This window comes from Drosophila takahashii, chromosome X, assembly GCF_030179915.1.
Source record: "Drosophila takahashii strain IR98-3 E-12201 chromosome X, DtakHiC1v2, whole genome shotgun sequence".
NCBI classification, from domain to species: domain Eukaryota; kingdom Metazoa; phylum Arthropoda; class Insecta; order Diptera; family Drosophilidae; genus Drosophila; species Drosophila takahashii.
Genome location: NC_091683.1, coordinates 21,517,825 through 21,535,632, shown reverse-complemented (window position 1 = coordinate 21,535,632; position 17,808 = coordinate 21,517,825). Strand labels below are relative to the sequence as shown.

Here is a 17,808-nt window from a genome sequence, read left to right as displayed (position 1 = left end):
CTGTTGGCGGGGGACAAATGGGGGTGGGGGGGGTTGTGATGGTTTTGGGTTTGCGAAATGGGAGAAGAGGGTGGGGTTTGTGGGTGGCATGGTATCACGTTGAAAAGGCGGCTGCCGAAGGTCGCACCGCCTGCCCGACCCACTTGGCTATGACATTTCACTTGCTGCCTCGCATTTTCACTAAATTGACTTTGCCTGCTATCGTTTAGGGTGCACCAACCCCCCCCTGAAAAAACCACCCACCCAACCATTTTCACCCATTCACATTCATCCACGCCCCAAACATTGCCAGAGTGCTGAGTCTGAGTGCAGCAATTTTTTATGCTCCGTTGGGCAACGACAGCCGAGAATCCCAGAGTCCCAGAGTCCCAGCTTCCCATCCCCATCCCCATCCCCCCGAAGGATCCATTTCGATGCCACTTTCGTAACCCCTCTTCCTGCCAAACAGAGCGATTGCAATCTATAAATATCTAAAATCCCATAAAACTCAGCTCAAGCCAGCAAATGTCATCATTGGTATTGTGGCCATCGAACAGGTGAGGCGATGTCATGTGATGGCTACCTGCGCCTATCCAAATCAAAGTCCCAATCCCAATCCCAGTCCCAGTCCCAGTCCAAATCCGAAACCGAACCCGAACCCGAATCGGAATCGGAGGTCTCAATGCGGTCTGGAATCCAAAATCCAGGAGATGGGCTGCAATTGGGATTCGGATTGGGACAATATTTGAGGATGATTGCATGCTTGTGCAAGCGGCTTTCATGTACGTGAACGGCAAATTTATTTGCACAACTGCGATTGATGCTGGCATTGCCCCCCAAACGCCCGCCACCTGCAACTAGTTCTTCTACACTGAAAATAAGTGTATGTAATGAAATTTAGAAGCATTAAAGTCAGTGATTTGGACAGCTAGAAGTGTTTAAGGAAATCTAAAAGTCCTTAGTAATAATACAAATATTCTTAATATTGTAATAGACAGACAGCAATTAAAACAAAGTTACTAACTTAAAAGCAAAAAAATGCGTTTATACAGTTTTTAATACATTTAAGAAACAAAAAGTTTAATCTTTTATCTTTCAATCTTATTTTTATAATAATTCGAGCTCAAATAAATTTACAATACAGAAAAGCATATTTACTTTTTTTTTTAAATAATAATTTGAATTAAAATTATGAATAATTTTAGATCATTTTAAAATATTAAATTATTTATGTAATATATTTAATATACATATGTTATAATAAATGTTACAGCAGATCATTGAATAATAGTAATAATTTATATAAAGGGTTTTTAGGGTAGCCAAGTTGAGATTTAAACTAGAAATTCAAGATGTGTTCAAGAGATTTTTGAATTGATTTTTCTGAATGCACGGGCCTGTCATTTGGAAAACCCGGGGCTCCGTCACTCGGAGTTTGGCATTTGGCATTTTGGCATTTGGCAAATGCTCGATGCTCGGCGCTCGTCTCCTGATCTGCACCATAAAAGTCTGTTGCATAAACCAATTTCGCATTTGCCCCGCCACCGAAATGCAGAAGCCCCTGAGGGCGGAGAAAAGGGGGCGGAATGGGTTGAACTGAGTTGGAAAAGTGAAATGGCGGTGGGGGAAAATTCTGTCAACGCAACTTCTTCGACTGGCAGCAGAATCGCTGGCTGATAACGTAAACCGCTTTGATTTTTATTTAACTGCACATTTCCCTTCTACAATGCCCCTTTGCCTCCCCCCGCCCACTCTGCCCTTCCCCCACCCCACGTCGATTGACATTTAATGGCAACTTGTGGCGGATTTTCGATTGCAATTTCTGCGGTTTTCCAATTTTCCCCAATTTCACAATTTTCCATTTGCCTTCGCTTATTGCATTTATTTATTTTGTGCGCGCGCCCTACTCGTTTTACTATATTTTTTGTTGCTTTCTTTGCTTTTTAGCCTTTCTGTCGGGCAGAGTGAAATTGATAATTTATAAAATTGCTGGCAAATGGCAAAGAAAAAAAATAAACAACAAGATAAAAAAAAGGGGGAAAAGTAAAGAGAGGGCCACCATTTTAGTGGTGTGTCTTGCAACACATTTGCCGCGTTCGCCTCATGAAATATTTCTCAAGTTTCGGCCGTTACCTTGACTTGATAGAAAGCATCCTGCGGCAGCCTGGTGGCCACTTTATGGCGGGCATCCTGCATCCTTGGTCCCTCGTCCATACATTAAATTATGCAAAACACACACACACTCACACACACACCCCATCTCTTCCCAAGGACTTTTCCTTTTGTGTCTTTCGTGCCATTTTTGTTTTTCTCGCCCCGCTTTAAAGGAAATATATTTTGCACTCGGCTGTTGCTTTTACTTAGCCAAGTGAAGCATGGAAACGCACACACCTATCTACAGCCAGGGTCAAGATAATAGTATTATTTGGAAAGTCAATTGTATTTTTTTTAGATTTTTCCTATAATTATAAAAATATATAATATCAAGAAAGATACATTTTTAAAAAATGAATAGAGTAAAATGTAGGGTTGCCACCCTATAATTAGGCAACGCATTTAACTATATTCCAAATTTTAAAAAGAAATTTTAAAAATTTCTTAAATACCTATACATTTTTTTAATTAATAAATAAACAAGTTTCATTGTAAAAACAACTATTTATTTAACTTACAAAATACCCTTCTCAATGCAGGAGTTTTTCAGGTTGCATTTAAAAGCCGAAAAGTACACATACCTTTATGTATTATTTTGGGCACAGCTGTAAATTTTTACTCCCTAGCCCCCAAACCCACTGAAGTTAGCACCCCAAAACCCCCGACTTTTTCCCCCACGTATTTATTTGGCGCTTCGCTGCTTTTATTTTATTGAAATTTATGATTTCTGACACAGAATTTATGTTGTTTTGCATTCGGGTGGGGTGTGTGTGTGCTTGTGTATTATTTGGTGGGAAAAGGGGCATAAAATAAACCTCAAATACTCGTAAAATGGCCAGCAACCCAGCTTTCCAAGGGGGCTACGAACTTCTTGTTTTTTCGATCCCTTCCGCCTTTTCTAGCCCTCTCGTATATACATATATGGTACGTATATATATATATATATACCATTGGTATCCGGGCATTTTGATAGCTCCTCTTTGGCCGCCTGGCCAATGTCAGTGAATTATTTAATTCGTATAAATATTGAAAACTCAATTTTTTATGATGTTTTCCCGTTGGTTTATTGCTCTTTTGCGGCGCTTTCATATCGCATAACTTGCCCCGGCCACGGCAACGGCCACAGGATCCCCCATCCCGAAACCGCTGTATTTGCCAGAGACATTGCGTATTGATATTTCACACTTCCGTGGCCGAAAAAAAAAATATAAGAAGAATTCGCATTGAATTTAAATCCTTCATGAAAATCCCCATGAATAAACTCAGCAGGAGATGCCAAAAAACCAAAATAAAAATGGCCCAAAAAATGGAAATCCGTTGGGTTTCTGAATTTATCAACTCAAAGGGTATGTTTCACGTTAGCTTTAGCTTTGGATATTTGTTTTCGACCGACAAAAAGGCTTCTCTTCAGCGTTCCCTTTATGGGAATTTTTCGAAATATTTAAAAGAATTAAATTAAATTAAAAGGGAATACTATTGAATCCATACAAATCGTTTTCATGGTTACAAAAAATAAATAAGAGAAAAAATATGGATTATAAAAATGAAAGGGTCTAATTGAGGTGAATTTCGGACTGGAAATTTAAAATATTTCTTTGAACTTTTTTAAATCAGGAAAAAAAGGTTTATACAATGATTAATTAATTTTTTAGTCCCGAAGTATTTGTAAAATAGTAGAGATAATTATTTTTTATCCCTAAAGAGAGATTCTCAACTTTAATTAAGGTTTTTAGCATACCTACATGTAAAGTCTTCCATTTTTGGTACTTGGCTAGGGATTTTTGGAGAGCACAGCACTTCAGAAATCCAAAACAGCATTCTTTGTTGCATGAAATCCCCAACATGGCTCTGGCCTTTTCGAAATTAACAGCTTAACCGCTGGCGAATATGCTATTCGGTCGGAATTCAATGTTTCAAGTGCGTAATACTTGATTTTATCCCTGTGCGCACTCTTCACATTTTGAATATCCCCCAATAAAATCCGTATCTCTGGGTAAGAGTAAGTAAAGCAACTCGGAACGAGCTCAGACATGGCGAGGCAAGGATATATGTATATATTCGCACACAAATACGAATAAGAGTGAGCACTCCAGCAGACACACACTACACACTCTCCGCACACTCTCCATACACTCCACAACACTCCCTACACCCCGAAAATAATCCCCAAAAGATGAAAATTGTGTAAAATTTGTGTGTTGGTTTCACTGATTAAGGATGGCTTACTGGCTGGTTGCCGGCCCCCCAAAAACTGCTGCTTTTCCTGCTACTGTTGGCCCCATCAGGGGAAATCTCTTGAAAGCCAAAAAGATGAATAGACCAGACCAACATCTAATATGTGCGAAATTTATCAGCCTCGATACAAACACACCGACTCACTCGAACACTCGAATACTCGAACACGGAGGGCGAAAGGATAGATATTCAGGAGCAATGCTGCAAGGACGAAGGCAAACGGCATGGAAAATCGCAATAATAATTTTGCCTTTCAGCTTCGGTTTCGGTTTCTCGGTTTCTGTGGCATCCAAAAAAGGAGGTGGTTGGCTGGAAAGCCTCGCTTGCGTGTAAGTGTGTGTGTGTGGCTGCCTCAAGCCTCAAGGATCCTGCCATCCTGGCATCCAAGGATGCCCAGCCATGTGAGTGGACAGTTGCGGTCTCTCGGATGCGAATGCTCCAATTATCCAGGGGGAGGATGAGATGGTATGAGATGGTATGGTATGGGAGGACCCACCTCAACCTCTGGCCGGGAATCGAAACTCACGGATTGCAATGCAGTTTGCAGATGCTCGGCTACTCGAGCATCCCATCATATATTTTCGTTATGCTCTTGTTGGCTATAACAGGGGGTGGTTTGGGTTCGGGGTGGGGTTTTGGTTACAGTAACAGTTGGATTAAATTGTACAATGCCCCAAACGGAGCATCCCATCCCATCCTTCTGCCTTCTTCGTCGTCATCGGGTCCTTTTGCATTTTCCGGGGGTAGTCGTAATGCCGTTTTGCCTTGATCCATATCCGTTTGCTCTTCGGGGGCTTTCCATTTGGGAGGGCGGATCGATTTCCTTAGCAGCCGATGGCCTGCAGGTAGCCCTGAATCTGCTCACTCAACGCGTGGCTAGGGAAAAATTTTATTAGTTGAGATTTTCCCCAGTCAATCAGTACCGAAAAATGCTTACCCAAGTCCCTTTCCACTTGCCGTGGACTTCTTGTAGAGAGCGGCCAGCAGAAGGATCTGTCCGGTCATCAGTAGTTCTCGTTTGCCGTAGCTCAGCCAGCCCTTGGACTTCACCTGTGTGGCCAGGAGTACGCGCTCCTCCAAGGTCCCACGAATCTCACGTCTGGGAAGCTCGTGATTAATTGCCTCACGTCGGTGAACTTCTCGCTCTTCCCTGCGCAGATTAACACGGTCTTCTCGTCGAAGATCTTCTGTTTGATTTTCCCTTTGCAGAGATGCTACTTCCTGTCTCCGGAAATCAACACGTTTCACTCGACGATCCTCTTCTCGTTCAACTTCTCGCTCTTCTCTTCGCAGATTAACGCGCTCCACTCGACGAGTGGGTTCTTCTTCGCGCTGCTCTCGCTGCTCGTTACTTCGCAGATCTTCGCGTTCCACTCGTCGTTGAACTTCTTGCTCTTCTCTTCGTTCCACTCGTCGTGAATTCTCACGGTCTTCTCTTCTAAGATTATCCCGCTCCGTTCGCTGTTCTCTCTGGGCATCACGAGCCTCACGATGTTCTCGTCTGGCTGAGTTCCGTTCGGTTTTTGGGCCCATTTCCCTTTCGATACGCTCTACCCTTCGCTCTTCTTCACGTTCTTCTCGACGTTCATCGCTGTTCCTTTCCAAACGCCTTTCTTCAGCTCCTTCAAGTTCAACCCTTCGTTCCACGTCACGAACCTCCACTCGTCGCAAATCATTACGTTCCATTCGACTGGAGGATTCACGATCTTCTCGACGAAGGAATTCTTGTTCCTCTCGTCGCTGGTTGTGCCTGTCGAGACCTTGCTCCCTGCGGTTTTCCTCTCGCTCCTCGCGCCTAGTAGAGTCTCGTTCCTCCCGACGGAGATTATTACGTTCTTCTTGGCGATCCTCGCTTCGCCGAGAATTGACTCGCTGATCCCTGACTTCATCCACTCGACGAACTTCGAATCGCACGCGTTTCTCTCGCTCTTCGCGTCTCGAGACGTCTGGCTGGACTCGTCGTTCCTCTGATTGTTCCTCTCGTCGAAGATTCTCACGCTCGTTGCGCTGTCCAGATTCCCTTTCCACTCGTCTTGAGAGTTCCCTTTCTAAGGTAACTCTGTCGTCGCGTCGATCTTCGCGTTCCTCGCGTCTGGAAAATTCGCGTTCTTCCCCTCGTCTTTCGTTGGATGATTCCCGTCGAGATTCCGCCTGTCGCCTACTGAATTCTTGGCCCTCACGGGAATCACGTCGCTCTACTCGGTTCTCACGAGCATCTCGTCGCTCTTCTCGTTCTTCACGGCGCTCAGCTTGATCCAGACGAGCTTCACGATCTACTCGTTCCTCACGGGCATCACGTCGCTCTACTCGTTCCACACGGTCGTCACGGCGATCTTCTCGCTCCTCACGGGTATCAAGTCGTTCCACTCGTTCTTCCCGATTCTCACGAGCATCTCGTTGCTCTAATCGTTCCTCACGGGCATCTCGTCGCTCTACTCGCTCCACATGAGTATCAAGTCGCTCTTCTCGTTCTACACGGCGATCTTCTCGATTCTCACGAGCATCACGACGCTCTACTCGATCCTCACGGGCATCGCGTCGCATTTCTCGTTCCTCACGTGTATTACGGCGCTCTACTTGATCCTGTCGAGCTTCACGATCGACTCGTTCCTCTCGGGCATCACGACGCTCTACTCGCTCCAAAGGAGTATCACGTCGCTCCACTCGTTCCGCACGGTCGTCACGTCGATCTTCTCGATTCTCACGAGCATCACGTCGCTCTACTCGTTCTTCACGCGTTTCACGTTGCTCTACTCGTTCCTCACGCGCTTCACGTGGCTCTGTACGCTCCTCACGAATTTCACGTCGCTCTACTCGTTGCTCACGAGCCTCGCGGGGTTTCATTCGCTCGGACGAGTCCAACCTGACCCTCGTTTCCTCGCGCCTCTCGTTCCCGCGATCATCGCGGGCCACCGACTCGACGGGAACTCTGCTGGCCTGTCTGTAGACCATGTGCTCATCGTAGCTATCCAGGCGGCGATGGATATCCTTGCAGATGGAGCTGCCAGCGGTGTCGCCGCAGGAGAGCCTCTCGCTGGCCAAAGCCAAGGTCAGACAGCCAAGCTGAAGGAGCAGGAGCAGAACGCTGAGCCGGAGCCTCATCTTCGGTGGTTGGTGGCGGTGGTGCTTGGTGCGTCAGGTACACAAGAAGAAGATCGAAGATTCAGTCCGCTGCTGTTTCACCAGCAAGCTGCGCAACTGGAATGACTTGGCTACAGGATGGTCGCCACTTTTATAGTGGAATCCGGCCTAGAATTTAATGACCACCAGTAGAAACACCCACGCTGAGCACTTCCTGCTCCAGCAATTTACTGGGCCTGATTGATTGAATTCCGCTTATCGCACATGTGCACCACTGCACCACCAAGTGGCGCAGACGCCACTGCTGCCCGTTCGAGTGAGCCTAATGCGCCTGTTTTCAATTTTCCATGAATGAAAATTGCCAGGCCCGTGACGTCACGTCATATTGTATTATATACTGAAGAGAATAAATAAAATAGGGAATCGATTTGCGAAGCTCGTTAAGGACTCGTGACGTCAATCTATGTACATGCAACCTCTCATATGGTTACAGGATACTAAACTCCTTTTCTTTTCCTTTATATTTTTTCTCGCAGCGAGTGCACAACTGCGATAAGCGCAATTCAATCAAAATCAAATTAGAGTGCAGCGAGCAAAGGAGCGAGCAACCCAATAATTGGGGATACTCCTGTGGCGCCTTAGATGGCCATCAGGGCGTAAAATTGCGCATCGACTTGGCAACTGGGTCCCGGTTATCCTGGTTGTCCCATGTCCTCCGTAACATGACCGTGAAACCACCACTCGAGGTATAAAAGCAGGCGTAGCCAGCTCGCAGAGCTGTCAGTTGCCCAGATAAACGAGAGGAGAGCGGTTCCGTTCCTGAAGACCCGGTTAGCCTCGGAACCGGAGGATAGGAAAGGATGGACCCAAGGAAACTCAACTTACAACCATCTTCAAATCACCAAGAAGCCCTAAGAATATCGCTTAACTAAGTATCAACTGTGTATTCGCCAAAAAAACAGTCTCGTTATACCGTTATATCGTAATATCTGCATCGTATTCGCATTAACCAATATTATATAATACTGTATCCGTAGTTCATTAATCTACACGTAAAAATCACTGTTAAACTTAGCCAGTTAAATGTTGCTGTTGTTTGGGATCGTATTGTCATGGAGCTGAAAGATTTGAGCAGCTTCTTCTCTTACTCGTCTATCCAATAAACTACTCGTATATATGTATGCAACTTCTACACTAAAAAACTAATCCCACATGGAGAACTAGAATTTATAATTAACCATATGCTGAAATGCACGATACAAGAAGCACATATGACTATAATGTTCGTTTATGGGGATTGCCCGAATCATCGGTAGTTATCCATCCATTCGTATGCCTAATCAGATACCAAATAAATTGTACTCGTACTTTAATCGAATGTTGAGCAAAAAATTCAATTTGATTTATTTATGGGAGGGGTTTTATAAATATAAAATATTTTTAGAACAGTAGTAAGGAGCTCCTGCGGAACTTCTGGTTTCACCCCGCAGAGAATCATCCAAAATCAGATGAATTTCTCTGCAGGTTAAGACCAGAAGTACCCCAAAAACCTCTATCCCTTTCCTATAGCAAATCGCAGTGGGTGATGACCAATGGCCGGCTCATCTTGCCATTTTTGGTGCCATGCGCTTCCATGGCCTCGATGACCTTGTCGCCGCGTATCACCCGTCCGAAGCCCACACGCTGACCAATGGCCACCGGCAGGGGCTTGAAACTGATGCTGAAATTAATGGCACCACCGGGGAAACCATGGACGCAGAACTCCTTGGCGCAGGAGAAAATGTAGCCGTGGCGTCCGTGATTCACCACGCGCGTATCGAACTCCATGGGATCGCGCAAAGAGGGTGCATCCCGCGACGACTTCTTACAGCTGCCCAGGAGGTAGGCCTCCAGCCAGAGATGCGGAAAGATGCGGCGCACGGCGAACTCATGGGAACGCTGACTCAGACAGGTGCGGACGAACTGCAGCACCACCAAAGGGGCAGCCTCCGTGTACAGCTGCACCACCACCTGGCCCAACGGTCGGCCGTCCATCAGCCCGAAATGGAGAACAATCTTTGGGCGGAGCAACCGCATCAGCTCGTAGTTGTCGGCGGGCAGGCGTAGATCCCAGCCTTCGTATTTGCTAAAGACCTCACTCTCCGCCAGGCCGGATCGATTGGTCATCACACTGGGACACCTCACGCTGCTCGCCAGCGATGGCCTCTTGGGCTGCTGGCCAGTCGCCTGCTTGCGGCCAAGGATCCTCATCAGCCGGCGACCCAATATTAGATTCTCATGCTGCACTGCATCCATCCTGTGCAGCATTTGTGGATGCGCCGATCGGGAGGCGAAATGGGGCGGCTGCATCGAGTCAATGGTGCCGCCGGTTCGCTTAATCCTCGTCAGATTCAACAGCAGACGCACATTCTCGTTGGTCCGCTCCAGGAAGATGCGGGCGTCCTTCTGCAGGACATCGAAACCGCCCTGCGCCTTGGTGTTCACCAGCGGCGGTCGCTGGTCCACCAAACTGGCCGCTCGCTTCAGGCGCTGCAAATACAACTTGTGGCGAACCGGAGCCACGCGTCGTTGGTAGCGCTCCATAAAACTGGATCCTCGGGAATTGAAGGAACCACTCACGGTAAACCGATGCGGGTCAAACATATCCAATAAAGAGAGAGTTAAGGCTAAGAAATCAATTGTTTTTGGCTATATATATAAATCATATGGCGGTGTGTTTTGGAATACTGTGAATTTTTATTTGATTTTTGTCTTAGTTGTCCGCCTGCTTGAGTTCTTTATTTATGGGAGATCTATTATATTCTGTTTCTATTTCTTAGCAGGGACCGTAATTAATCTCAATTTTCTTTTAAATATCCAATAAGAATACCTATAATAACACTGTGCAGCATTTTTAGTGCTTTTTAAATTTACCTCGATGGATGCTATATTTTTGGATTCGTTACGAATTCCCAAGTTAAACTGCGTTTTCCAAAAAGTTCCCCGACGCAAGGATTCTTAGCAAAAGGACCTCAAAGTTCGAAAAATGCTGAAATTGGCCAACTTTGCGGAGCTCTCAGAGGCAAATAGATGCATGGTTTGATTCGATGTTAAAGTTTTTTAAAAGATACACACTTTATCTTTTAAACCCCATTCTTAAAAAATTTTTAAGATTTTTTTTAAGGCAGAAACAAATTCTAAAAAACATAGTCAAAAAACATAAAAGTATACAGCTGCGGTCAAAATGGTAGTGGTGTTGCCGCCCTGTGTATTTAAAAGTTTGTTGTTGTAATTGATCTTTTCCTGGTAATATTGTATTGATTATAATTTTACTATTAGACTTATTGGATAAGAAAAAATTACAACATCAAACTTTTAAAAACACAAGGCGGCAACACTGCTACTATTTTGACCGCAGCTGTTTGTTTTTTTAGTTTTTTGACTATGTTTTTTGTAATTTATTTCTGCCTTAAAAAAAATCCTAAAATTATTTTATGTATGGGGTTTGAAAGATAAAGGGTGTATCTTTTAAAAAACTTTAACTTCGAACCAAGCCATGCATCCATTTGCCTCTGAGAGCTCCGCAAAGTTGGTCAATTTCAGCATTTTTCGAACTTTGAGGTCCTTTTGCTAAGAATCCTTGCGTCGGGGAACTCTTTGGAAAACGCAGTTTAACTTGGGTATTCGTAACGAATCCAAAAATATAGCATTCATCGAGGTTAATTTTTGATGCTGCATAGTGTAATTACTGGATGAGCTTTTTTTGCTTACAAGTAGATTTAACTAGGGAGCACTGACAACTCTATAAGAATAATACATCCAAATCCTTATTTTTTGAATACTTTCTTATAGAGCTGCCAGTATTTCCCCAATAGTTGAAATATATAATTATTTTTCTGTATAGGTGGTCGAAAAGATAGCATATTGGTTTAGTTCATATTTCTTTATGAAAGTCTAGACTATTTGGAGGAGTTTGTATATCGAAACAACATAAATAACCTTTATTTACGGTCCCTGGTTCTTAGTTTCCTTTTATTTTGTTTTTAACTTTTTCAAAGTTCTCTATCTTAAACGCACAATAATTGGGTTAGGTAAAAAAAATCGACTGTTACGTGGGTAAAATTAATTGTGCCCCTAAAGCACTCCTTCATCTAAATCAAATATATAATATTCAAGTTGAGATCGCTTCGAATTTCTGTACTTCGATATTCTATATACATAAAATACTTATTCCTAGTACAACTTTCATTTCCCAAGCTATGTATTTCTCTTTCATTTCCAAGACGCAGCCGCCATCTCTCTCTCTCTCTTTCACACCACACTAGCTATCTCTCTCTAAGTTGTGTGAACGCTTTTGTGAACCATTCAATTTCTACATCGAAACACTGATATTTAAAATACTTTCTGCTCTAAGAACTACAATAACTTGAACCTTTAAATATCCTTGGTGAACAAAGGACCCAGAAATGGATGACAGATGGGATTGCAGCTCTTGTTGGGAAAGATCTTAAACCTATATATTTGAGTTGTTGGCTAACTGATCACTGGTCGATATAGTTATTGTTTCCATTTTGAACACATTCGAATTTTGGTTTGAGAAAATCGCAGGAGCGTCAGTTAAAGTTACATTTTCGGAGCAGCAATCCCACCTGGCAGCCAGACTCCTGGAAAACCCTGTTCCCAACCCCTGTTTATCTTTTTTGTTCTGGCTAAAATTGCGGTTTTTTTTTCTTTATCATTGGATGTGTTTTTTCTGCTTAGACGGACTCTAGTCGAATTGGCTGGCATTGAACATGGCAATGTGGCTTAAGTTATCTCCAAAAAATCCCTCGAACTGCACTACTTGTTGTTGTTCTCCTGCATCAGATCCTCGAGAGCACCGTTGAGTCGTCCCTTGCTGAGTGCCTCCACCAGCATATGAAGTCGCTCCTCCCGCTCCGAATGCCGTCGTTCCAAAAGGGATACCTTAGAGAGGAGTTCAAGTAAAGTAAATTAGTTGCTAGCTTATGAAAAACAGACTCTACTACTTGTCTTAATCTTGATTTTCTTGAACTTAAACTGAGATCTTGATTGGTTCAGTCAGTTGGTAGGTTAATAAGGGGGTTTCTGTACCTTGGCCTTCAGCGCATAGTAATCCACGGGCACTTTGCGCCGCTTTTGGGTGGTCAGTGCCTCCTCCCGCTCGTTGAGGCGCTGCTGCAAAATGCGCACAGTCTCGTTGCAGGAGGCCAGTTCCCTTTCATGGGCACTCTGCAGGGTCTTTAACTGAAATATAAATATGAAAATTAAATTTCAATTAGGATCTTGTACTTAGAAACACTTACATCCTGCAGCCGCTTGTCATGCAGCGTTTTATAGTCGGCCTCCAGCAGGCGGTATTTGTTTTGGGCCTCCTTCAGAGCCTGACTTTCGGTGGCCGCCGGAATGTGGTCACTGTGGTGATGATGATCATAGCCACTGGAACGCCGCTGCAGAGATCCTCCACTTGCCTGCGATCTAAGATCCAATTTGCTACCTGAAAATAGGTATATTAATATAAATACAATAAAACTTAAATTATGTAAGCTAATTCGGGGTTCATTGAGCTTAGTCGTCTGGTCAAATTTTATAAGAAATTTTCACAAAACAAGCCCATTGCATAATCCACAAAGTTATGAGGAGCGATTTACATTTCTTACACGCGCGTACGAAATTAAAACATTCGCTGATGATGCTATTTATACGGTTACCGTCGTCCGCTTTTGGCATTTACAATTATTAACAAAACAAATTTGACGGAGCGACGGCTCATTAATTAGCCACAAAAAACCGCAAAGCACATCAAAACACATACAACGAATAAATACAAGAAAAAAAAAAAGCAGAAAAAATCACAAACGCAGAAAAAGAAGTAATAAAATCCACGGTGAGCTTTTGGCCAACGGCAGAGGCAGAGGCGGCTAACAAGTCATGGCATTATAAAACGTCCATTTAAAGGGGGGATGGAGGGTAAAAAGAAGAGGTGGGGCCGGCCGCACAGAAGACCTGATCCAATCCAAGTCGATCACCGACCCGCCGCCAAAACAAACCCGCGTCTTTGACTTTGACTTTCGCTTTCGAATTTTCTTTTTCGATGGCACAGCCACACATCACTGGCAATAGCAATATAGCAACAAGAAATTCAAATCCGAATCGACAAAAGGTAAATAAACAAGAGTCAGGCCGCACAGGTGACATAACCAAGTGCCCGAGATGGGGTCTACCACCCTCCTCCCGCCCGTCCTCCTGCCCATCTCACTCCATGTCTCTCCACATATTTATATCTCTGTCTCCAACTTCGACTCTGTGGATTCAGTTTCATTTCGGCCGTTTGTCTTAACCCTAGGATAGCTACTTTTGTTGGAAATAAAAATAAATAGTTATGTATTCTGTAACTACAGATTTTAAAATGATTATCCTAATTAATGTTAATAGACTCATTATAAACACTTTTTAGAATTTTGTATAGCTCTTACACAGGAAAAACAATTACAAAAAATGATATATGCAAGTAAATTTTATATTTTTGAAAGATCATATCATTTTGATATGAATAAAAATACTACATTTGGTATTTTAAACTAGTATTTTTATAATTTTTATAAAATAACTGATAAGACAAAATATCAAGTTGATATGTTTGATTCATAAATTTAAACTTCTTCATTTCGGCTTTTTTATTGATATGAAATAAGGTAAAAGTGATCCTATTTCAAATCGAATTTTATTTCTGTGAATTGGCATATTAATAATTATAAAAAAATCGTTTCTTAGCAGTAGAAAATATTTAAATTCAATTGGGAAAAGCTGAAATAAATAATTTCAAATAAAAAACCAACAAATCAAAACATCACAGTCCAAAGTGAGAGTGGGGTTCTCTATAGCCCATAATGGTCAGAGGGTTAAGACATCTTGGCCAGGCCGAAACGTGTTTGTCTTGGCCATTGGCCGATGGCCGCTTAGCCGCTTAGTTGCGCTGCAATTGCCGTTTGAAACGAGTGCAAAAAGTGGTCAAAAGGCCGACAGCGTCGACAGCCGTACAATGATTTATTCCAGCAATTTATTTGCCGTCTCTAGAAGAAGCGGAGTGTGCGGCGGGGTCTCCAGCGGGCGGGGGCGGGAGCGGAGGAGAAGAGTGGGCAGTGGGGCGGGGAACTACCAAGTGTACGTGCTGACCGGGCAGAGAAAGTCCATAAATTACCAGCCATCCATCGGCGACCGAGTGACACAAACACAACCAAAATTAGAGAGGGGCATTTGGATTTGCTTGTGGATTTGGATTTTGGATTTAGATTTGTCTCTGGATGCTTACCTGCCTGGCTGCCCTCCCTGTCCCGCTGCAGCTTCCGTATGGTCTTCTTGCACTCGTCCAACTCCCGCGTCAGTCGCTGCATTGCCTTGTTCTTAATGGCCAAATCCACGCGCATGCTCCGCACGGAGCTGAGCAGCTGGGCCTCCTCCTTGGAGCCAACGCCACCACCATGGCTGAGCAGCGAGAGCGTGGAGTCCGACTGCGAGATGGGCAGCTTGGAGGGACCGGCGGTGACCAGTGGCGAACGCCGCTGACCGCCACTTTGCTTCGAGTTCGGACGCGACGTGTTTGGCGTGGAGTTGGCCGTGCTGCTGGTGCTGCTGCTGGCGGATGGGGCATGTGGATGGAGGTGGACATGCGGCTGGTGGAGATGCTGTTGCTGGCAAACCAGCGCCGGTGAGGGGCAGCCAATGGTGTTGGTGCTGTGATCCCGCGTTCCATTCGCCAGCTGAGTTTGGGTGCCCATTGTGGACGAGGATACTCCTCCCGGATTAACTGGAGTTATGCCAACCGGGTCATGATCCTCCAATGGCTCCGTTTGGGTGCAATTGTTGTAGTATCTATCCGCCCGCTTTTGCATGTAGCGATCCAGGGTGCGCACCTGAGATTCAATCTGCTCGTTCAGCTTCGTGTTGATCTCCTGGAGGCTAGGGGATTGAAATTAGGAATTAGTTATTGGTTTTCCTTATAGCTCCTTATAGTAATATAGAACCCACCTCAGCACCTGCGTCTCCAGATCCGCAATGTGCGTCTCGTATTTGGCCTGCACCGAATTGAAGCGAGCCTGGACATTGGCCAGAATCTGTTGCGCCTTGCGATCCTGCTCCTTGGCATCCGATTCCAGCTGGGCGATGCGCTGCTCCAGCAGCTTGCGACTGTTCACGTTCTCCTGATCGTTCAGCGGACACATGCCCGGACTCTTGGAAGCGACTATGAAATATAAATAAATAAATATATACATAATTATATAAATAAATAAATACAGATAATATATATATTAATTTATTTATATATTTCCCTTAATTAAATAAGATTATTTGGTTGAAGTCACAATACTCTGGAGGTTGTTATTAAACATATCATATTTTAAATGTCAATATTTATATTAAAATTTTTTCAAATATTTGTCATGTTCCAAATTTAAAGGCATTTAAAATTATAAAGTTATTCCAGGAGATTTCATTACTTTCTTATTATTAATGATAATAACAAGTAGCAGAAAAATAATGAACCTAAAAGTTTTCCTTAAATAAAGGTTAAGAGTACCATAATTTGATTGATGTTACAATACTTTGGAGGTTTTTATCAAAGATATTTGATTATAAATGCCAATATTTATGTTAAAACCTGTTTAATATTTCTCCTATTCTAAATTTAAGAGCATTTAAATATTATATAAAATACTTAGAGATTTGTTTTCTTTTTTGTAGAATAATTATCACAAAATAATGGACCTATTCTGTTTCTCCATATTTTCTAAGAACTTTTATATACATTTGTATTTAAATAATATTTGTCACCAAAATAATTAACCCATAAGCTTTCTTTAAACTATCTTAATTTCTATATATTTTCCTATTAGTTATAAATACATGGGGTTACCCCAAACGCACCTATCAGAGCGGACACCGAGTCCGGATGCTTGCGCATGAGTATCCGCTCCATCTCGCGACACTGGCGCTGCAGGTCCTGGATGACGCGACCGTCCTTCTCCTTGCCCTCGCCGGTCCGCCGCCGCTCCTGGTGCGCCTCCTCGAGTTCCTCGCGCAGCGATCGCTGTAGTTGGATCGCCTCACCACGATCCCTTCGTGCCGCCTGCAGTTCCGCCCGCAAAACATTGGCACACTCATTCAGATGCTGTACGTCCAGCTTCAGCATCTCGGACTCCTCCTGCAGCCGACCGTTGTGATCCCGGAGGGCACGTTGCGTCTGCGACAGCGAGTCGCTCTGCAGGCGAACGGAGGCCAGACGCTCCTCGGTGTCCTTGAGCCGCTCCTGCAGCTGCTCGATCTCTAGTTTCAGGGCATGCTCCCGGGAGACACTGCAGGCGATCTGCTCGATGGGTGAGCTCAGCGTGCTCACCAGATGCTTGGGTGAGCTGCCCACAGCCTTTTCGCTGTAGCTAGCCATCGGCCTGATGGGCTGATGGTTGTAAGAATGGGCGTGGCTCCTTGGCTGGCTGCCCGGGGGACTCCTCACCGAGTGGCCAGATTCCTCGGCCAAGGGAAGAACTGGCGCATCAACCTCCGCCTCGGTGATCTCCTCCATCTGCAGATGAAAAATAAATCACAGACATTAAAAATAATGGTGATAAATATCGTAATAGATTTACAAAATTTATTGTTTAATTTTTCTAACTTAGCTTAGTTGTGATTACAGAAAGAAAAAATTTACAAAAGATCAGATATCAATCTGCAGGTGCAGGTTAATTTAATATTTTTTTAAGATCATTTATGATATGAATAAAGATTATGTTTATCTTATCTTACAATATTTGTTCAAAAAATACTAAATATGGTATTTTAAATCATTATTTTTCTATCTTTTATGAAATGATAAAATATCAAGTTGATATGTTTAAATCATAAATTTGACATTAATCATATCGGCATTTTATTGATATGAAATAAGGTAGAAATTACCCTATTTAATTTTTTTCTGTGTATATGTTGCTAATAGCGAAAGGTGAAAATATTTTTGTAAGCCCCTAAATTATTATTTAGAAGAGCATTTCAAAACATTTACACAAAAAAGGTATGTACGTTTTTGCCTTGCAAATTTTAAGGCCCAAACTTAACATCTCATTTACAGACTCCGTGAAAGATGAAGAGGTTCGATGAGTCGGGGCCGCGGGGACATGTGAAAGTGCAGGGGAGCCGCCGCTGCTGCTCCTCCGGGGTGTGGCAGCTTAACGGTAATGAGCCACAAAAAAGGCGTGAAGGTGCGCGTTGCGAGAATAATAATAATACTTAATACTTGTCGTCGCTGGGCGGCGGTTTCTTTCTCTGCCTCCATCATCCTCTGCAGAGGGATAGGCGAGCAGAGCCGGC

General features: G+C 43.7%; 3 protein-coding genes across 4 annotated transcripts in view; all 3 read right to left on the bottom strand.

Annotated features, from left to right (window-relative positions):
* Window positions 1–4,897: 4,897 nt before the first annotated feature.
* LOC108065710 (trichohyalin) lies at window positions 4,898–7,556 on the bottom strand. The gene is made up of 2 exons (XM_070219059.1): window positions 5,306–7,556; window positions 4,898–5,244 (listed from the first exon to the last, which is right to left on the bottom strand). The coding sequence occupies exons 1-2, from the start codon at window positions 7,468–7,470 to the stop codon at window positions 5,193–5,195; spliced, it is 2,217 nt and encodes a 738-aa protein (XP_070075160.1). The 5' UTR covers window positions 7,471–7,556; the 3' UTR covers window positions 4,898–5,192.
* Window positions 7,557–8,706: 1,150 nt separating this feature from the next.
* Window positions 8,707–10,092, bottom strand: LOC108065611 (uncharacterized). The gene has a single exon (XM_017153644.3). The coding sequence runs from the start codon at window positions 10,090–10,092 to the stop codon at window positions 9,013–9,015; it is 1,080 nt and encodes a 359-aa protein (XP_017009133.2). The 3' UTR covers window positions 8,707–9,012.
* A 73-nt stretch (window positions 10,093–10,165) lies between these two features.
* The window catches only part of LOC108065608 (centrosomal protein of 162 kDa), a 35,148-nt gene continuing 27,505 nt past the window's right edge, over window positions 10,166–17,808 (bottom strand). The window contains exons 2-7 of one of the 2 annotated variants that reach the window (XR_011419593.1): window positions 16,372–17,026; window positions 15,475–15,688; window positions 14,759–15,405; window positions 12,753–12,943; window positions 12,456–12,693; window positions 10,166–12,393 (exon numbers count right to left, since the gene is read on the bottom strand). Coding sequence is in view for 1 of the 2 variants with exons in the window: in XM_017153638.3 (XP_017009127.2) it covers window positions 12,268–12,393; window positions 12,541–12,693; window positions 12,753–12,943; window positions 14,759–15,405; window positions 15,475–15,688; window positions 16,372–17,026 (1,986 nt within the window). In the remaining variant the exon portion in view is untranslated. The remainder of the gene's footprint in view (window positions 12,394–12,455; window positions 12,694–12,752; window positions 12,944–14,758; window positions 15,406–15,474; window positions 15,689–16,371; window positions 17,027–17,808) is intronic. The other variant, XM_017153638.3, reaches the window with a different exon arrangement.

Bases quoted from the DNA above. Each gene is read 5' to 3' on its own strand.
- LOC108065710 (XM_070219059.1), bottom strand. From the start codon at position 7,470: ATGAGGCTCCGGCTCAGCGTTCTGCTCCTGCTCCTTCAGCTTGGCTGT. The intron at 5,245-5,305 runs GTAAGCATTTTT...ATTTTTCCCTAG, and splicing joins GCAAGTGGAAAGGGACTTGG to CCACGCGTTGAGTGAGCAGA.
- LOC108065611 (XM_017153644.3), bottom strand. From the start codon at position 10,092: ATGTTTGACCCGCATCGGTTTACCGTGAGTGGTTCCTTCAATTCCCGA.